This window comes from Sphaeramia orbicularis, chromosome 21, assembly GCF_902148855.1.
Source record: "Sphaeramia orbicularis chromosome 21, fSphaOr1.1, whole genome shotgun sequence".
NCBI classification, from domain to species: Eukaryota; Metazoa; Chordata; class Actinopteri; order Kurtiformes; family Apogonidae; genus Sphaeramia; species Sphaeramia orbicularis.
In genome coordinates, this window is record NC_043977.1 from 49,817,160 (window position 1) to 49,838,668 (window position 21,509).

Below are 21,509 nucleotides of genomic sequence, written 5' to 3' on the forward strand. Positions count from 1 at the left end.
CACATTGAAACCTTCTAAACTGTAATGCCACTGTCAGCTGCCTGGCTCCAATAAACTTCAGTTCAAGAAATGTCAGTTTCACTTTAAAAATACAAAGTCTGTTTTTTTTTCCTGGAGACTGATTTCACTTTATTTAGACTGTAAGCTACTAGTGTTTGTAAATTGTTACATGGTGTTTATTTTTAAATAGTAAGTCTAATATGATGGTCAATGTGGTTTTAGTTAAGAAATAATTGACAGATACCTGACCAGTCAGCATAATTCAGCTACATTAATGTTAGTCTTAAGACAGTATTGTATTATCTATTCTGCCAACTAGCCTGTTTCAGTAGCTTCTGCTGTGTAGTGTGTTTGTACGTGTGTGGTGTCATTAGGTAGTTGAAATTAATTAGCAGTGTTTAACTTAACATGTCCTTGTTTTGTCAGGTGCGGTCAATGTTTTCAATAATTTAGCAATAGCTTGGAGGTTCATCCCTCTGTTCTATCAGCACCACCATCTTCTCCAAATGTGGTGACTTCTTGCTCCAAAAAACACAAACTGTAATATCCAAAAGGCAAACTCAGTATTTCAAAATGATGCATTACTTTCACAATTCCAGGGGTCACATCATATTGGCTCCATCAATGTCTTTGAACATTGGGTTGAGCTACAACAATTTTGATAGTCAAAGAGCCAAGGTATCATCCCATTCTCATAGATGCGCTGTCTCAGGAAAGATGTCAGAATGACAGCAGCATTAGGATTATGAATCAATGTAAATATGAATAAAATGACAAAATTGAGTAATAGAAAGGAAATATTTATGTAGTGGCATCTAATATCCAAAAGGTCAAAGTCAGTTTGACATCATAATTTTCTCAAAAGCAGTTTTCTGGTCTGACCGTTATTCAACGCCGTACTCCTGTGTAAAAACAAGTGCAGACAACATATTTCTCACTGGAAACTATTCACTGGAATCCTCTGTGATGGTGCAACGACAACATCCATTTCATTATAATAAAATACATTTAAAACTGCAGTGCTTTAAAGGTTTTAAAGTAACCAAGAACCCGAGCGGTTGTAGAGGCAAAAACTCTGGTCTGGGTGGAGTTTGGGAGGCCACGGAGGAGGACTATCGGTCAGCCTCAAGGAAATTCTGGCAAACCGTTTGGCGCCTCAGGAGGGAAAGTAGTTCCCCACCAACACTGAGCTCATAGTAGAACCGCTGCTCCTCCACATTGAGAGGGGCCAGCTGAGGTGTCTTGGGCATCTGTTTCGGATGCCTCCTGGACGCCTCCCAGGGGAGGTGTTTTGGGCATGTCCCACCGGGAGGAGATCTCGGGGAAGACCTAGGACACGCTGGAGAGACTATGTCTCTTGGCTGGCCTGGGAATGCCTCGGGGTCCCCCCAGAAGAGCTGGAGGAGGTGTCTGGGGAGAGGGAAGTCTGGGCATCCCTGCTTAGACTGTTACCCCCGCAACCCGGCCCTGGATAAAGCGGAAGATAATGAATGGATGGAAGTAACCAAGAAAATACTCCTTTCAGAATATTGTTATTCAAGTGGTCTGAGATGACTTCTGCATCTACTCCTCACCTGTGTTTTCAGAATGTAGAGAATGACACAAGTTTCTGTCTAATCGCACATTTTCATACAGGTAAGAAGTGAAATACGTGATTGACAGCTGATTGACCAATCAACGATAAGATTTTGTCAGCTACACCTGGACCCGATTCTACCTTTCCTTTGTTTCTCTTCATGAAATCTCAAAAAGTGGCTTCACTTTTCCATTAAAGGATGTAGCAATGTCAGATTGATCCATTTTTGTTATCGTCATTATGTGTAATCTTTTAATTTGGACTGAGAGGAGAGAGCTGCAGAAGAAAGCTATGCATCTTCAAATTCTAGCATTTCCTCCCCTTTATTTCAGCTCCTGTAGCTTTAATTCAGTTCAGTACTTTGTCATTGTATAAAAACCCGAGACAGAAGTTCAAGCATGTTTCAGGCAGACATGGCAAGACTGTGCAACTCCAAATTGCAATGAACTAGTATCAAACATAGGACAATGAATATAACAGTGCAACAGTTCAAATTGAAGTATTCAATTCAACTTAATTTATAGCACATTTCATGCACAAGGAAGACTCAATGTGTTTCACAACAGGTATATAACAAAAAAAAAAAAAAATAGAGAGTGCAAGTAAACAATCATATGTAGATGCACTTAAACTTGCACTTACCCACACAACCACACATGCACACACACAACTCAACAGAATGCTGTCAAAAAAGGTATGTTTTTAACCTGTTTTTAAAAATGGCTACTGATGTGGCAAGTCTAATTGTATCAGGGAGGGTGTTCCATTTTTGTGGGACATAAACACTAAAAGCTGCCTCCCCTTTCTTGGATTTGGTGTGAGGGATGAGTAAATTGCCACTGCCACAGTGTGTGTGTGTAGGGGGGGTATGGAAGGAGTGAGGTGTGGTAAGGGTGCTGCGGCAATGCAAGTCCAGTTCACAGATATGTAGTTATGTGGGAGATTTGGTGGGGTGGGTGTTGGCTGGGGGTGAGAGAGGGTGTAAAGTGTCCATTCATCCTCGCTGCCTGGGAGAGGCTGTGACTCAGGTTACTGGTTCTGGCTGGATAGTTTTGTATCTTTTGCCCGAGGCGAGCAGATGGAACAGGGGATGTGAGGATGAGCTGGATCTCACAGGATGTTGTGCACCCTCCTCGGACAGCGTTTGATGAAGACGGAGGAAATCTCTGCTGAATTCACCTCTCTGGAGCACCTGCTGTTGAGCTTTGGTGCAGCTGGAGAACCGTAGCAGAAGTCCATACACCAGCACACTTTCTACCACACAGTAATAGAAGTTGGCCAGAAGTCTTTGAGGGAGATTGGCTCTTCTTAGTTTCCTCAGGTAATGGAGTCACTGCTGAGCTTTTCCTGTAGCTGAGGCCATGTTAGTGCCCCAGGTCAGATTGTCCGCCACTGTTAAGCCCAGGAATTTAAAGCCTTTCAAGCTCTCCACCACCTCCCCTTCAATGTAAAGTGCTGAGTGTATGGGCTGTCCAGACCAATGGCAGTCGAGTTTCGGGGATATAATGGTTTTATGCCGGATCCACCAGATATCCTTTGTGTGAACGTGATAACTAGGACAGATTTAGTTGGATTCCTTATCCCTTGATAAACAACTTACGGGACTACTAGTGGAAGAACCCTATCCATTTCAGCTTCACTAATACTATGAGTATTATACGTCATCCAAATTGGGGTGCTTTAGTTAAAAATCAGTTTTTTGGAAATAAATCAAGCAATAATAGGCAGATTGAGATAAAATTTGGCTCATATCGATTGTCTTACAAATTTCCATTTTCTCACTACCATCCAGAGTTCATCTGGTGTCATTTTCATTCTCTAGGTGGAATTTTGTGGGAAAAAAATTGGTTCTCTTACCATTATTCTGCCCCTATCAGGTCAGTATATCTCAAACTGAGTTTATATCAATTAACAATTATCGTGGGTAGATTTATATATAGCAGAAGATTGGGCAGATTTTGAGGATGCACCTTTGCTGTCAGGCCCTGACAGCGTAAGCCTCGTTTCTTTAATACCTTTTACTACATTCCTTCAAAGCCTTCATTACATGTGAGTCTGAGAGACATGGATGTAATTTAAACTACAACTTAACCTGTTGGCTGATGTATACACCTATGAGGCAGTAATTCTAGTCTTCTACCTACTGCAAATCTTGTCTGCTGTCTACCTTTTCCTTTTTTTCACCCTATCCCCCGAATTCCTTTCAAGTCCATGAAAAAATTCCAGCATGTGTCCAAGTGTACTGTGTGAAAACTGTATGTCTTGTATTTGTGCTTTGCATTATCTTGTTCTTCACTGCAAATTTCGAAGAAAAGGGTTCAGTGGTGGCGCACCAGTTGCAGCGGCCCGATGTCCCTAATCATCTGTCGAAATCTCATTTGATGTACTCTGTGCTGTATGTACACTGTGCTGTCAAATGACAATAAAGAAATCTGTAATCTGTAGTGGACACATATGTAACATACTGCTGGCTCTGTCAGGCTTCAATCAGTAGATGGTACATCTGCCTATGCTTTCTGCTGATGTGCAGTGTTAGGCTTACATCAAACATGTAGTTTAAAGGTCAAACAACTCAACTTTGGTCTCAGCAGGCCACAAACCATGTTCTGTCCCATTTGTTTTCCACATACTGCTGACAAGCACAAGCTGAGTTTTTTGAACTCGAGATTTTCAGTTCCGCCACATGTGACTTGTAATTCTGATTGATCTGTTCTCTAAGACTTTCCTCACTAGTGGCTTCCAGAATCCATAGCCTCAGCCTTTTTCCTTTGGCTCTACTGGGTGATGTAATCCTGTAACTGGCCAAAGGGTAAAGGTTATGAACAATGACTCACTGTATAATGAAGTGAACTATATCACTTATCTAGCCATCCTGTTGCATTCGAAGAGCACAATCAAATACAATATGAGATGATACATCATGATGAATACTGTCAGGATTATGCCCAACACATACATGGAAAATATAATAATGCTGACCAACCACACAGCAAAAAGAAGCCCTGATTAAGCAATTTTTGAAAAACAAAGTTCTGTTGTTTTCTCAAGGTTGTATGAAAAAAAAATTTTTTTTCTTTCATAAAATCTCAGCATTTTTCGGTTCCCTCTATGCTCATGTCATCTAACTAGTGAGAGCAGATCTGTTGTGCTCTTAGGGATCACTGCATGTGACTGACTGACATCAACAGGGTTTCTAGTCAAAGCTCCCATGCTCTTTACTATCAGGCTATTGAACTGGGTCACCACAAAAGTCTTTATCAAGTCACTTAGCTCTTTATCTGATCATTTTATTGGCTTGATGGGTGCCGGACTTGTAAAACAGCCTGGAAATGTGGTCAAATTAACTGGCCCTATGTAAAGTCCTATGGTCATCAAGACTTTCTCCTTTTCAGGGGAAAACTGAATATGAACTAAGTAGGAGAGGAAGAAACAATTAGTGACTTTAATGTTATGTTAATGTGGTACGTTAATGTAAGCAACTGAGGTAATTTGTTTAGAAATGGAAGTTAGATGGCAGCAACATATTACCACTTTTAAAGCACACAATGAACACCATATACTGTATGTAAATAGCAGATGGGATATGGCAAACCATGTTGACTTTTAGGAGCCAGAAGTGACCATATTTGGACAAAAGCAGCAGAGCCACCAGAGTGCAAGGATCATGCAAGAGTTTATTCTTAAATGCTACCCTACAGATTCTGTAAAAAGGTAAACTTCATCAAGCACTGTTAAAAAGTCAGCTTATGGTCTTTTTAGTAAAATCTGTTTACCAACTTTAGTCTGTCAAGAAAAGCTGCTTTGTATGTCACTCAAAGCCCGACACGGCAGATGTCAAACCTTCAATTTGACCTAAGATTTGTTTAAAAAAACTCAACGACCAGATCACTTATCAGTAGATCCAACTAAAGCCAATGAGAGCTGGAAAAAAAACTCCTGACTTTGTATTTTCTGAGTGAAGTTCAATGTAAGTCTAAGGGAATAGTTTTTTGAACAACCCCAGCAGCCATCAGTATTACAGTTTTCAGATACTGATACCAGCACAAACTTCACATCAACACCCAAGAATGTACAAAGCTGACAGTGAAATTTTGATAAAATTGAAATCAGCTGTATTGACTTTGTGCATTGATTGTAATGTACAAAGCATATATAATTCCTTATATATACTTTATATAACATCCATGTAATGGCTATAAGAACAACAAAGCTAAACATAAAGGTAAAAAAAACAAGTATATGGTGGAAAAGGTACTGGTTAGTATAGATACAGATATATTAAACTACTTAAATAAAAACTCTGTTGTCTGTAATAAACATGCCCTAATGTATAGTTTTGATTGGCTTGTCAAACTGGGCAAAGTTACATCTTCTAACACATGACTGTCCTTATCAGTTTTGGTATCAGTCAAGTATTGTTTGTGATTTCACCTTTGAAATGACAGTAAAAGCATTTTCTCAATACACTCAACTTTGACCTGAGGTTCTGAGAAAGCTGCAAAATAACATGTTCTCAATCTGACTCCTCTTAAATGATTCTTTGAAACATGATTTTCCTCCTCTTTTGTGTGCACATATCTAAAGTCCTTCCTCTCAGAGGACAGGTTCAAGGGTCGATATGTGCTCATGTGTCTACATGAAGTTTGTGTTGTGGTGATGAGTGGTAGAATAGCATTGGTTGCTATTATCATCTGTAGTTCTAAGATAATGGTGGCTAGTGCTGCACACTTCCTGCTGTAGATGAGCAGGACAGAGGCACTGTATAATCTGGGAGCTAGCCAGAATTATCACAACTGAAAAAATGGGAAAATATTCTCTTTTTTTTTCAGCCCATTGTTTCAATATGGGTGAATGGCCCTGATTATCATGTTTATATAAAATTATAACGGCCATTTTAAGAAGTGTGACAGATCACAGCAAGGAATCTTGCAGGTTATTTTCAGGGATGTAGACAACCATGTTAATAACCTGTTAGCTAAAGAGTTTGGTAGCATTAAGAAAAGAAGAAAAAAAAAAAAAAAAAAAAACTGGCTCCCAGTACAACAACCTTGGTCTGTACATTAGAAGTGGAGGTTAGGATTTCACCCACTCATTTGTGGACTTCTGTGTTGAAGCCTTTTGACCTTTGCCTTTGGTTCTTTGGAGCCAGAAATGACCATATTTGGACAAAAGGGCAGCGCTGCATGAGTGCAGTGTGTCATGGCTAATGCTAAAATCTAACTAATTTAACATAATCTTTTGCCTTTAACCTGTGAAGTTTGGACATAATAGCATTTAGTGATGAAGGTACTCTTGAACCACCTGAATTTCCCTCACTTCTCTAAAAGGGCTGCAAAAATTTTTTAAAATGTAATAGGTGTATCTGTTTTGGCTCTGTATGGTGGTCCAGTGGTTAAAACTGTTACCTCACAGCAAGAGGGTTCTGGGTTTGATCCCAGTGCTGGCCTGTCTGTCTGGAGTTTACATGTTCTCCCCATGTCTGCATGGATTCTCTCCAGGTACTCCGGCTCCCACCCACCATCAAAACAGGTTAATTAGTCAATCTAAATTGCCCATAGGTGTAAATGGTTGTTCATCTGTATGCCAGTACTGCAATGAACTACACGTCCACTGTGTACACCGCCTTCACCCTTTGGTTGCTGGGATAGGCTCCAGCACCCCTGTGACCCTCTTGAGGACAAAGTGATATGCAAAATGATGAACTGGATAATAGGATGATAAGGATAATGATAATAACTTTGGTTAAGATCAGTGGTTCCCAACCTTTTTTTACTCGTGACCCCATTTTAACATCACAAATTTCTAGCGACCCCAGACATTCAAAACAGACTTTTTTTTGCTAAAATTAATTTGTTTTTGTGCTAAAATTAATTTGTTTTTGATCATGTTTGCTATACTATGTTGCAAAAAAACCCATTAATTTTAGATGACATTTAGTCTATATAATGTATATTATTATGGACAGAGGCAGTAAAGCCAGGTGTGGATTACTGCACAAAGTTAGAATTTCTATTTTCCTTGGTCAGGATATGTACAGTCAGTCCAGCTTGGATTTACAAGGCTGACAATTAATACTGAACAAACAATAACTCAAACTATGAATTATGAAAGAGCTGCAGCATCTGAAACCGACCACAATGAACATTTTGCAGATAAACAGAACCACAGTGCTTCAGTTTCAGCTTCACAGTTTGTCATGTCTTTTATGGATTGTGATTGTCTCTCTCAACTCACCATATATTTTTTATTAGTAAGTTTTTATTTTTATCAGTTACTAGAAATTTCAGGCGACCCCATTTGAATTTCAGGTGACCCCACATGGGGTCCCGACCCCAAAGTTGAAAAACACTGGTTAAGATGATATGCAGCAATGCTGGACTGTTTGCTGTAAGTTACTGGAAACATGACAGCACATGTAAACAGCTCATTATAATGTAGAACAAGAACAAGTGAAAAAGTGAGCAGAGCTGACTAATATCCCTGCCTGATCGCACAATACTTTGCCCCTCCTGCTCACTGATTGCCTTCCTATCCATGGATTAATTTCGAGTCTTAACTTTCCATCTTCAAAAACGTTTAAAAAATGTTTAAAAAATGCAAAAAGTGGGAGACGGGCACATGTAAAGAACCTGTATATGAGATTTGAAAAGAATCAGGTAAATAATATCAGAGAAAGGGGTTGGACATTGTTGAAATTGTCACAAATTTGTAAAAAAAATAAAAAATAAAAATTTAAAATTCTGGCATCGAATTGTGCACTGCACCTCTCCTATTGATAAAGAACGTGTCAAATTTGAAAAAAAAATCAGGTTAATAAGTGAGAAGAAATGGGTTGGACAAAAGTCTCAGACGGAAGGGCGGACGGAATTCCTGGTATTTCTAGGGCGGGGGTATAATATATACACCAGTAAATACAGCAGTTCTTATTTTTAGGTGATTATACACTAATGAAAACATTAATATCATATTTCATTTCTGGATATTGAGTATGAACATCCAAGAATTAAAACGGCAGTAAAATCTTGAAAAATGTGTAAACCTGTTAGTGTTGAAAAGCAGAAACCTGTCACATGAAGGACCATAAACGTCCCTCAGGCTGAGCTTTTCTTGTGAAACCAAATCGGTCCCTCTTTTTTCACCAGGTGAGCGAGTCCAACTCAGCTTAAAGTCAATCAGTTTAACACCGGAAAGAAAAAAAGGATTCTTTGGGGAAATTAGCAGCTACCTCATCTGTGGTATGTGACCTTTCATAGCAGTAGCCGAGTCCTTAAAGAAAGAAAGCAAATACAGCACACACAATAATAAAGGGTTTTCTTTATTTAAGACACCTCATGCAATATTAGAAGTACCAACAGCTTCATATTCAGTGGAGTGTGATTACTACATATAAATGATTGATTTCTTGTTGATTTAATGCTTTGTATACTGAAATACAATAACACTGATATATATACAGCTATATATATATATATATATATATTTATATTTATATGTATATTGTCAGATTAAAGCAGTGATACAGATGTATTCAAATAAAACACAGTAATTGCTTCATACACAAATTTTGAAAATCTTAAAGAAACCTCAATTTGGCAATGTTAACACTATGTATATAAAAACATGTAAAAAAAACCCAAAAATAAACGATAACAGTATACATTGTTTTTTTTAATAACATTTTCCTATTGTTCAGATTGACTGATAGCTAATGTTATTTACATTACAAATATAGAGTTTATTGCCAAGTGTAATATTCCTGAATGAGCAGACCAACCAGTGGAAAACTGGTTTTACTCCTATGTCCAGAGTAAGTCTGAGGTCAACTTGAACCAAGGCAGACTGTGAAAAATGAGCTGTGTTACCGATGAGTCACCAGCTCTGCAAGGTTTCATAAGAACGCACACAGCTCAACAGTGCCCATACTGTTCTACTACACCTGCTACTTTTCCATCCAAAGCAAAAATCTCCCCCACTTTACCAAAAACCTGGCTAGGCTGGCTGTAGCCACCTGTGTGCGTTCAACAGCTGTCAAGACTAGTTTGGAATAAGGCTTAAGAAGTGACTGAAAAGTCAGATGTAGAAAGGACACAATATAAGATGGTTTGTTTGTGTGGGGAAATATTTTTCCTTTTTGTAGACATTCATTCAGACTTCTCACTGCCAAAGTCTAAAACAATATTATATAAAGGTTCAGTGTGCAATATTTAGTGAAATATAGCAGTGAAGTTGCGGTTTGAAACCATCTAAATATCTTTCTCACCATCCCCTGTGGTAGTGGCGAACACAAAAAAGCCTCCAGTTTTCCACTTTGTGATTCATACCAGAAACATGTTTGATTCTGTGTATTTGTGAAACAACTTCTGTCAGCAGTATTTGAAATACGAGTTCTGCAATTAATTTAAAGTTATCTTTGGTTTTTACTAATAATGAAATAGAATATTCAAATTAATTCTTAAGTAAAAACATGTCTGTTTTGTAAAGAAAAGTCTGTCTTATACAGGATGGTGGCAGAAAATTAGATAAACTAGGGCTCAAAACAAAAACTTATCTGTAATTTCCCCTCAGTTTGACAAATTATTAAATTAGGCTAGCTCATTAACTAATGTTAGCTAAATTTTGGATATTAAACATGAGATTATTTATTACATATCTGTGTGTTCAGAGACCCCTAAATCCCCCTAAATTTTACACACTGGACCTTTAACCTACCAAATATCTAAACAGGTATTATGTGCAAACATTCTTTGCACACTTTGTAAAACCAAGTTCAATCCAACACAGATGGCAAAATGTAGAACCAAGACAAACGTTTTCACCTCTGCTGGAACTAATGGCATTAAAAACAAAACCCATGATATGGTCCAGGTCCTCTTGGCAGTCTGAAGCAGTGATGAAATAAGGGTTGCTGACTAAGCTCCCTGGCTGACATTTGAGGAAACATCTGAGGTAAACTTGGGGTGTATTTAGACTTGTTCAGAGCTAGTACAGTCACTCTGTTTAAACATGTGGTGCTGAGTGTGACAATATGTGCCTGTTTTACCCACAATCCACCCCCTCCAACTTCCCAACACCTGAACACACTAACAGAGAAACTAGTAAAATGACTGATATAAGATTGTGCATTAGGGGGAGAGGGAGCCAGGACTTGAGCCTTGTGCAAAAATATTGATCAAATGCCTGATCACACAATAATAACTGATGTCAATCATTTAAAGTGCCTGTGTAACAACAATCACGTTTGGGGAAAAAAAAAAAAAAAAATCACCCCGGACAACTCAAAACATAAAAAATGAAAAGGTGACACAATGACACTAACAAAAAAGTTGACTATATGTAAAACTAAACGGAAGCCACAAGCCACACTTAAGTGTTAGAAATATTCTCAGGTAATGGTGTATGAGAGTGAACCTATACAACTACTGCCACCTGATGTAAAAATAGATATTTGGAATGCTTCGGATAGATAACTGGTTTCCCTCACTTCCTTTTATGCCACATGTGGCCTTTGACTTTGGTAACTGAGGGAGATGCTGTTGACAAGGGTACATACCATTACATTTACGTTGTATGGCTCCAACTGCAAGTGTGCAGCGCAATACTGATGATATAGTTATAAAAAATAAAAATCACTGCCTACGTTGCCTGAATAAATACAATTGCATAACCCTTATAAGCACATATTAAAGAGACTAGATCCCAGTATGTGTTAAGTAGAACCTTTGCTCCACTGCAGGAGAACAATATCCACAACCTGCTCTTTGTACAAATAGAAACTCTAGGTTCTTAGAGAAAGCAGCTACAGCATTAGTGAGGTCACTGAGAAGCATCTGCAAATGGAACGCTCTGCTTTGAGCCTGTTTGAGAAAAGCTGCCAGGGTTCCCTCCTACATTCCTCCTCCATTTTGCCCTCTGATCAGCTGAAGCACCTCTACATTGTTTTTTCTCAGCTAGATCCAGGTTTTTATGAGGAGAATCTCCCTTGACATCTCAAACTAGACCCAAAAAAGGTCGCAAGCCTCAAAGTGGTGGATCATAGTACATATATATGTGAAAGCACCAGACTTTTGCAGTCAAGAGGCTGATCTCATCTGACTCCCAAACAGACAAAACGTAAGATAAACCCTGCCTTAAACTGAACAGTTTTAGTTTTATCTGACTACAACCTTACTACTCACCTACCTCTGCTGATGATTAGTGCTTTATTAATGGCTGAGCATAGCATGTTACGTTACTGTACCTTTAATGTTAGCATTAGCTTTCTGCTACAAGAAAGGATGTTAGTTTGCTATATAGGAGCCAGGGTTAGGGAAAGACCTGACAGATATGTACCCAGAACGGAGTCTCTTTAACAGTCTTAGACAGTGGTAGGAAGTGAGGGGCTGTCTACCGTCTCCACCTTCTGCTCTGGCGAACAACACAGGAAGAGGCGGCTGCCCAGGCTCTTGAAGGCAAATCGAAAATACATGATGTGACCCATAGCCACGAAGGAGACAGAGATGATGACCAGAAGACCAAAGGCCTCTGGGTTTGGAGCCAGAATCACCATGATGAAGTGCAGCAGGTCTAAGAGGTAATTCATGGAGTTCTGGACACCATTGATCACGCCGCGCTCCGACTCAATCACATTCTCCTGGATGAGTTGGGTCACGGTCAGGTCAAAAGACCACAGACCTGCAGGGAGGACAGAGATCAACAGTCAGCTGTGATGCTATTTTTACAGCCTCATTTACACAGTAAACAGTAGCAAAGTTGCAATTATCAGGCAATGTTATTGGTATCAAAGGTCACAGATGTTGTTCTGACATCTGTGGAGATCCGGTAGAAAATTCTGCCAACTCATGAAAAACCTATGGGCTTCACTATGCTTTGCAGTCTCCTCCAACCGTCTTCAGGAAGTCATAACTTCATAAACAAATTTGTGTAATGGTATAAAAGGAAGTAATAACATGCCAACAGTACGAACAATTAAAAGCTCCAACCTCAGCAAATAGAAGCAGGCCAGCCTCAACTTGATTTATACAGATGATACTCTGAACATTTCCTACTTGTGTACTTTAAACTTGATTATTATCATCTTCTTCTATTATCTACCATTGTACGTCTCTGCAATCCAGGTAACATCACAGAATTAACATAACATCCTACTTTTCTGAAGTCTTGTGTCTCCAAATATTACTCACCAACTCTAGCAGCAATGACTCCAGCGAACAGCAGACTGACGGACATGTAAGACTGGAGAGGAGGCAGTTCTTCAGCTGGTGCAGGAGTTGTAGCGTTTCCACTGGAGAGAACACCAGTCAGGCTGTGGTCTGCCTCAGGCAGCACCTTCTCTCCAATCAGATGAGTGTAAAGATCCTGGAATGGTGACACACTGAGGTCGAAGGGACTCCCGGGAGCAAAGACTGACACCACGCACAGCATTAGGCAGGACAACTGGGCCACGCCTGAGATGAAGCCAGTGCGGATCAGGCCGCACTTTTTCCGAACCCAGGTGAAGGCAACGGTGCCACAGATGCCCGAGACAGCCGAGGCCCCCATCAGCAGGCTGAGCACAGAGCCGTTGAGACCCTGTGTGTAGGCATAGCCGGTGGTGATGCAGTCGAAGCCCAGCACTGTCATGTAGAGGAATGCCAGGGACATGCCGGCAAAGAAGATGTTTTGGTTGTAGTACGCCACCCATCCAGCCTTGAAGGTGCGCAGTGGTTCAGAGACCTGATGGCAACAGCCGTGACGCTTGGGATCATCAGGATTTGCCACCACTCTAGTGTCATTCATCAGTGGCTGAGATGACTCCTCAGGACTCTGACCATTTTCCATATCTGAAAAGATCAGAAAGATGAATGAGTGAACTGCTTAACAATAAAACTACAGCAGCATTAAAGCCCTCTACCAGGGAGGGTTGCACCAAACTACAGATTTCCCTAGTTGAATGGTAACTGTAACTTCCAGTGTTTAGCTGACTAGTTGCATGTTTAGGATTTTATTTTTATCATAAACATGATTTTGCTACATTTTTCTGATCACATGTGTGCAACATCTGCCTGAGACTGACTAGGTGACTGAATGACAACACTTCCTTTGGAGTCTGGTAGATTTATTTGATTGGAATTAACTGATCAAAACCTGATGGACTAAGATTTGGTTCACTATTCAGTAGGGGCCAGCCACACTACCAGGATATTTGTTCAATATGAATTTTAAGGAGATATAAAACATAAGATACCTCTCACAGGGCTGAGATCTTTCAGTTCTTGCTGCTGGTCTTTCTGGCCAGCTTTTACAGCCAGGGCTGGCGTTTTCTGGTAGACCTTCCACAGCAGTGCATACTCCAGACACATGGAGCACAGGTTCCAGCCAGAGATGAAGCCACAGCCAATGAAATGGGAGCCAAAAGCCATGATCTGACCCACCAGCATGGGAGCCAGGATGTTGGTGAGCTGGTCAATAATCCGCACTGTGGCATTCATATCTGTTTGATTAAAAGTGAGAATGCTGTTAATTTCAGCTGTTTCAACTTCTACACTCTGAACCAAAGAAAGATCTGTTACAGTCATATTTTGGTCGGTTTCACATTCATATGACGGGAGAAACACGCATAACACATTTGACTGGAAAAGTTCAACAAGTTCATTTTGTAACATGTGAGGAAATCTTTTAAATAGCTTATTAACAATCAGGACAAAACTGCTGGAACATAAAATGTAAAAAATGAGAGTGAGTCAGCATCCGGAGTTCAAAGTCTGCCCCAGTGAAGGGATCTGATAACAGGGTCACGTGAGGCCTACATTTGACGATAAAACTGCAGCTGCTAAAAAACACTGACCTGCCAACTTGCTGCTGTCCTGACCTGCCACAACCACCACCCAGTCCCTCTGGATGGTGATGGACATGGCCGTGCTGGCCAGGTTTGCAATGTTGGCAATGGTGATCACCAGAATGTAGCAGGTTGTCTGAAAAACAGAATGACAGAAGTTAGGTCATACAGAGAAAGTATTAAGAAGCATATGGTGAAAGCTCCTCCAGTTTTGGTTATTCCATTGATTTCCTTTGCTTTGTAAATGAGAAATTTCTCCTACACTATAAACTTCAACTGAGACTGAGAATACAAGAGCAACCAATTTTATTACGGATTAGGTTTATGTTTACATTTAGGTGTTTAGGTTAGGTTTGGTGTGTTGTATGAGATAACATTTCTTAGTGTTGGAGGTCATTACTGACATTAGGGTAAGATTTGAGCCATGTTTAAACTGATGTAATTTATGTTGAGTTTCAGCCAGAGGTTAAACAAGAAACTAGAAGTTGCTCCCTTCATCCGATCTAATACAAACATTTTGGCCATATACTTCTGTTTTAAGCCTAACCCCAATTTAGGGTTAAGGTTCCATGAAAATGGTGGATGTTAAGAAGTTTTAACTATGAGCTTGGTTGCTACTATTGCAATGTGATTGTCATGTGAACTAAAAAAGTGTTTTTTTTTTTTTTTGTTTTGTTTCTTTTTTTTTTAAATTAAAGGCATCCTCTTGCAATACAGTAAAATACTTCCAATGCCTTAGAACAGGCCAGACCACTTCTCTCTGTCATGTGACTGGCCTTGAAGAACCTGCTGACTACACAGCCTTTAACAAGACACTCGATCTCCTGTTTCACCAAAATCTCTCCACCTCCACTTATGCTCTGACATGGACTTCCCTCTAAACTCTCTCACATGGCAGACCTCCCTGACCCCCCACCCCCAACCACTTTCTTTCGCTGGAAATGAGATGGCGGACCACATACGCAGGAGACATTCCCCCAACAGAAAAGCTTTTGTATTTCAACCACCATGTTAACTAGACTTGTATACTGGACAGAAATCTGCCCAGTGTGCAATCTTGGGTCTTGGTCAGGCAGCTGCAGAACATGGTCTGAATGTTTGTGATGAAACCACATAGCTCAACAAGTGTAAACAAGCCCCTTCCAAAACACAGACACCAGGTTTGCCAACTAAAGAAGACTGTACTGCCTGCAACTAATGATAAGTCCATTGTCTACTAATTCTCCTATTAGGTTTCTCAATTATTGGGTTCATTGTTTTGTCTATAAAACAGTCAAAGTGATGAGAAAGTGCTTTCACAAAGCCCAAGACAACATTTTCAAATGTGTTGTTTTCTTCACAACTCACTGATTTTCAGTTGAGTCTCACTGAAGAGAAAAGAAACCAAGAAATATTCACATTTCAGATGCTGGAATCAAAAACTATTTACAGTTTTTTACCCCCCCAAGATAATTACTCAAATGATCCACTGATTACCAAAGTAACCATGGGTTTGATAGTTGACAACTATTAAATTAATTGTGCACCTACCTGATGAAAAATGATGTGGCTGTATGTTTTTTAGTGACTACAAAATATGAAAACCATCAAGTTGCCACTTATACAACTGCAAAATCATCACATGCTATGATTAAAAATAGCTTTCCTGACAAGAAAGCAAATTTGACATTCAGAGAAAAAGCTTTTATTGTGAAACAAGACAAAATCCTCCTTTTGATGCAGTCATTTACTACATAAATCACTAATTTGCTTTCAGTAAAGTCATATAATAAGTTTAAGGTAAAAACTAACCACAACCAATTCAAATTAACTGTGTGGGATGCCAAATCAAATCTAATCAATAACAAAAGAAGTAGCAGATTGTGAAGTAGCGTGGGCTCAAAACATTGTTTTCACCACTACTGCTGATGAAAATCTACCTGATGTGTTAAACTTTAATTCCCATTTTATTTAAAAATTGTATTTACAATTTATGTCATTCTAATGAAATGTAAGCAAGTAACACTAAATGTTAACATTTGTAAAGAGTATTCTCTGCTTTTACTGAGAGGACTACAGTAAACAGTGTGTTGTATATCAGCCTAATGACTTCATACACATTAATAAAGAACTGTTATGTGATACGGCTTAAAGTTAGTAGAACAGTCAAAGGTCCTCAGTGTGTTGAGTGCACTCCTCACTCTGATATATAAAAACTGTTTCAGTGGTCATAAATCATACTGACATGGAAGTCCATATCAGTGGGTGATCAATTTCAGTCCTGGGATCAGTATATTGTGCTCAAGGAAAAGGTGTAAAACGTTTCTGTGAAAACTATCATTGGATCATGTTCAAACTGCAACCCTGTTCAGAGACAGCAGAAGACCGATCTTACCAGAATCCATCCATTGTAAAGCTCTACAAGCTGTTCTTTGAACTGGAAAACAACCATCAGGAGGATCCCACACACTATGACACAACTATTCTGGACGAGCAGCGAAGTCTGGGCCACTGTAGAAACACCATGAAGAGCATTAATAACACGAGTCTGACCAAAAACAACAGACTTCTGTCTAATCAATTATTTAATTAGAGCGCTTCTCCAAGATAGTTTCACATTTCCTGCAACCTGAGCTGACCTAAAACTGTCTTTGCAAAATTCTTATGGATAAACATTCCACAAGAGGTTTATCTAACTATGAAAGTGGAAGGGGAAATAGCACAACAAATCACTGAATGAGTCCATATTATTAATGACACGGTAATACAATTCCCCTTTAAAAGGATCCACATTTACTTCAAAGGCCTTTGTACATTTTTCTCACAAACAACTTGTCTTATGTCAAACACTCAAAACAATTATTATACATCATATATATTTTTACCTTTAAGTCTGGGATTTCTGTCCACCCAGTCCCCAATGATGGCCCCCAGCAGCAGCACAGAGCCAGCCACCACCAGACCATACACTGCTGTGAGCAGCAGGCTGTTCCCATACAGCTCCACCAGAAAGACGGCAACGGCAAAGTTCCACATTCGGTCACCCTGGAAATATATATATATATATATATTTTTTTTTTTTACTTATGACCTGAAATTAGACTTGATTTAATACATCCAGGTTGGGTACACAGTATATGTGGTTTAACTGCAGTGTAAATAACAACATTCTCTGCTTTCAAGGTGTGAAAACCTAACACTAGTGCTGGGCAGATGAGCCTGTAGAATAGTGTTAATTTCCCAAACAGTATGAATTTTTCATGAACACTTGTCCTATAGCTGAACTGAAACAATAAGCAAATAATTGTATAATATTGGTCACCACTGGAAGTTCTGCAAATTGCTTTGCAACATTTATACACAGGAGAAACTCTTAGAACCATTACTGTATAAGGCAACAATTAATTATCCACAATTTTGCAAAAACACAAATGCAACAGTTTACCTATGTCAGCTTGTTGTAACACACAGACACAGATTTTATTTAACAGGATGCAATAGAAAAAATATTGACAAACGCATTTATTTTAAACCTGTTTTTAACATTGTGCAGTTGCACAATTCAGCAACTATTTAACTAAGACCCTTAGCGATTGTATGTTTTTCTAAAGTCGAGCAAACCTCTACATGAATCAAAGTCTTAACAAAGCTAAAGCTGAAGGCCCTCTACTTTACATCATTTTAGTTACTGGCATAGGAGCTATTTGGAATGAACAGTAAACTACTACACGGCGAAAACATGTCATCTGTCTTATAATGACAGTAATAATGATATCTGATGTACCAATAACACGCTTATGTTATTTCACATTTCGTTATGCTCTAAAAACCCACAGAAGACGCCGTCAACAAAACAAAGGTATATTATTTAAACATGTTTAATAGAATATAGGTCATTATTACAATAGTTGAATAATTTACTTACCCACGTTGACAGCGCATGGCCCATGTAAATAAGAAATTTAGCTGAAGTGAAGAAGTCTCGGATAGATTCTGTAAAATATACACACATTATCGGAATAACTTAATGTATATAATATTAGCCCCTAACCCTTATTGCCGAAGCTTCACTAGGAAAACATTAAACATATAAGGAAAAAAGCCTACCACAACATGTCTTCTTGGGTCCAGAGTTATCCATTTTTTAGTTCTCCGAAAAGCAAAAATAACCAGGTCAGTGTTGTTATTTCTTTACGTTGTCCGCTCCTTTGTAATGTAGGGGAGGTCGACTGGGGCTAATGCAGCATCTAACCGTCGACCGTAACACAAAAAGCAAAATAGAGCACGGCGTTTCTCCCCTTTTCTCCTTTCCAAACTTAGCTAGCACTGTAGCTGAAGTTGGAAAGAAATGATTGTATAGCCTAAAGGGCTATTTGGTCTCAAAATCACAAAGACAGGAGCTGAATCCAGCGAGCATCCAGCTGACGCTTTCCTCCGCACTGACTGTGTTTACGTCCCGCCTCGAATATACTCACGTTTGTCACGTGACTCTGCGTGACACCATTATTTACATTATGTCAAAAACAAGCATGGTCCTCCTACCGCACAGGCGCTCTGAAATCCAAAAAGAAATAAAGGCAGCGTGGACCACACCTCGGTGGAAAAGAGAGCAATTGTTAGAGATGTCATGAGTAATCCCTTAAACTGTTGCTGTGCTGGGAACGGTGAGCTTTTGTTTGGACTATTTTACCTTGACCTGTTTACCGGCCAGCGCTCACACAGCAAATGTGTATGAGCGCGTGTTTGTCTTAACAACCAATCATCAGTATATTATATATATATATATATATATATATATATATATATATATATATATATATATATATATATATATATATATATATACACACACACACACACACACACACACACACACACACACAACTGCCACTTGTTATTATATGCCACTTATTCATTTAATTAATCTGCATTTTCATGCAATATTTTATGCAACATTTCACTTGCATTAGAGCTGTGAGTAAATGTAGTCAAAGGTCAAAGGTCTGAAGTGGGCACTAAAGCAAAATGTAAAAAAAAAAAAAAAAAAAAAAAAAAAAAAAAAAAAAAAAAAAAGTAATCAAAACTATTAAGTGTAATGCAGTAAAACAGTTTCATCTTAATTACAGAAGTATTAGTACATTTATATGGTATTATCTATGTCATGTTCCAAAAATATTTTTGATTACATTTCCCTTAACATGTTGTCATATTACTTTACTTTACTTAACTAAATAAACATAATTATAGAAATTCTGAGGTGACCAAAGGTAAACAAGAACGATTGCAAAAGTTAAACATGAACTGAACTTTCCTGTGCATGTGATGCCACACAACGCAAATTAAACTTGAACATGCCTTGACCTGGGGAAGCTGTTTACCGGGAAGAGACAGCTTGCTATTGAGCTTTGCAGTGAAAAAAAGAAAAAAGTGTCATCCAAATCTGTTCAGAACACACATTTGGGTGACTTTGCATTTGTCCACCTATGTCAACAGAGTAGAACCACAACTATAATTACAGGGCCTGCATGGATGAGATCTCCTTCAGCCACATCCATAAAAAGTAATAAACAATGGCTCAGCACATGGCTAATGTGTTTCTTTTGACTGGGCCTGAATGCACAGTAGATTATAAAGAGCTGAATGGGACCCCCACTGAAACCTCATATCTATTGTCAAGTGATGCAGATGGCTTTTCGTTGGACTGACGATGTGATGAATAATGCCAGCACATGTAATGCAGGAATTTCAGTGTGCTACACACTGTGGCATCTCATTCTATGTTTTTGTGTTGAAGATCTGCCATTGATATGATCTGGAACCTGGACAAGGATTCAGTAAGATCCAGTCACAAACAGTGTTCAAGTTTCTTCATTTTATCACCAGAGTGCCATAAAATTACTATGTCAACTTGAATATGCTGCACACAAATACGTTACTTAATCATCCTCAAACACAAGCACAAGTACACCAAAGAAAAAAACACCCCAAAACTTTTGCTGAATCCACCAGAATGATGTACACAAAATCTGATCCTCTTTTTTTGTGCAGTAATGTTGATCCAATAAACATTCATTATATCCACTCCTGTTACTGTAAAACATGATTTCACCTTCAATCCTGTATGATTAAAGCTGCAATTGCGCCACAGAGAGCCAGCTAGTACTTTGTAGAGAATGTGCATCAGATAGTGTTTTCAGATTATTCGTGATTTCAAATTAATAAACACTAAACTTCAAATGGGTTAATACTGTCAAAAATGACAAAACATCAGAATGTATATTGTAACAGTACATAGATTACTTTGTCCATCTTTAAGTAGTATTAATTTTGTGTGGAAAAATAGACATTATTGCTCTGAAAAATCATGGTACTGTGTACAAAAGCCACCAATGTCAGATTAGTCTTAATATAATTTTATGTGAACTTTGCATTGGGAGTCTGTGTTTTGCTGGAAGTCAACCATTTGTTGAAGATACCTACAGTAATCCATAGTAGCTAATAATTATAACCTAACAGTACCTAGTTTTGCACACTTGTTTTATCATTAATATAGGGAGGCAAGTCATTAGCATAGAAATAGAGTTAGCTGAAATTAACGGTCAATACAGAACAGAAAGTCACTTGTGCACATGAGCACACAGGAATCTTACTGTACATATTGAACCTTAAATTGTATGTACAGTATAGGATATCATTATTCTTAAAGGTTCAGTATGTAATATTCATGCATCCTTCAATGCTTTGCCTCTACATGTGCAACACTACCTACTGATAGCTTAGACATAGTTACCCAGCATCACAAAACAAGACAGAGTTTGAAAAAGTATCACATTAAATGACAAGCACATGCAACTCTTAAATATGGGATCTTGAATGTATTGCTAATGCCAGGGTACTCTGTTGAGGATTGTACTGATAGCCTTTGACTCCCTTCCTGCTCCCCTCCTGCTGGCTGGTAGTAAATAAATTATTGCATATTTTTCCAGTATTGCTCTTCTTTTGAATATCACAGCTTTATTCTTGTGAAGCAGTTTAGAGAACATGTGTACTGTTTGTTAATCTTTGTTATATTATCTTATGAAAATCATATCTGATGACCATGAAAAGATGACAAATTGCATATTACACTAATTATTTACA

The 21,509-nt window shown here is 38.7% G+C and overlaps 1 protein-coding gene across 1 annotated transcript; it reads right to left on the reverse strand.

Moving 5' to 3' along the window:
- Positions 1–8,870: 8,870 nt before the first annotated feature.
- On the reverse strand, positions 8,871–18,831 carry slc40a1 (solute carrier family 40 member 1). The gene is made up of 8 exons (XM_030125151.1): positions 18,477–18,831; positions 18,295–18,362; positions 17,255–17,414; positions 16,765–16,880; positions 14,400–14,526; positions 13,800–14,045; positions 12,757–13,395; positions 8,871–12,247 (listed from the first exon to the last, which is right to left on the reverse strand). The coding sequence occupies exons 1-8, from the start codon at positions 18,508–18,510 to the stop codon at positions 11,931–11,933; spliced, it is 1,707 nt and encodes a 568-aa protein (XP_029981011.1). The 5' UTR covers positions 18,511–18,831; the 3' UTR covers positions 8,871–11,930.
- Between the last annotated feature and the right edge of the window lie 2,678 nt (positions 18,832–21,509).

Excerpts from the sequence above, each read along its gene's own strand:
- slc40a1 (XM_030125151.1), bottom strand. The coding sequence starts at position 18,510 with ATGGATAACTCTGGACCCAAGAAGACATGTTGTG. Across the intron at positions 14,527-16,764 it reads TTTACAATGGATGGATTCTG|ACAACCTGCTACATTCTGGT; the intron begins GTAAGATCGGTC and ends TCTGTTTTTCAG. Across the intron at positions 12,248-12,756 it reads AGTCATTGCTGCTAGAGTTG|GTCTGTGGTCTTTTGACCTG; the intron begins GTGAGTAATATT and ends TCCTCCCTGCAG.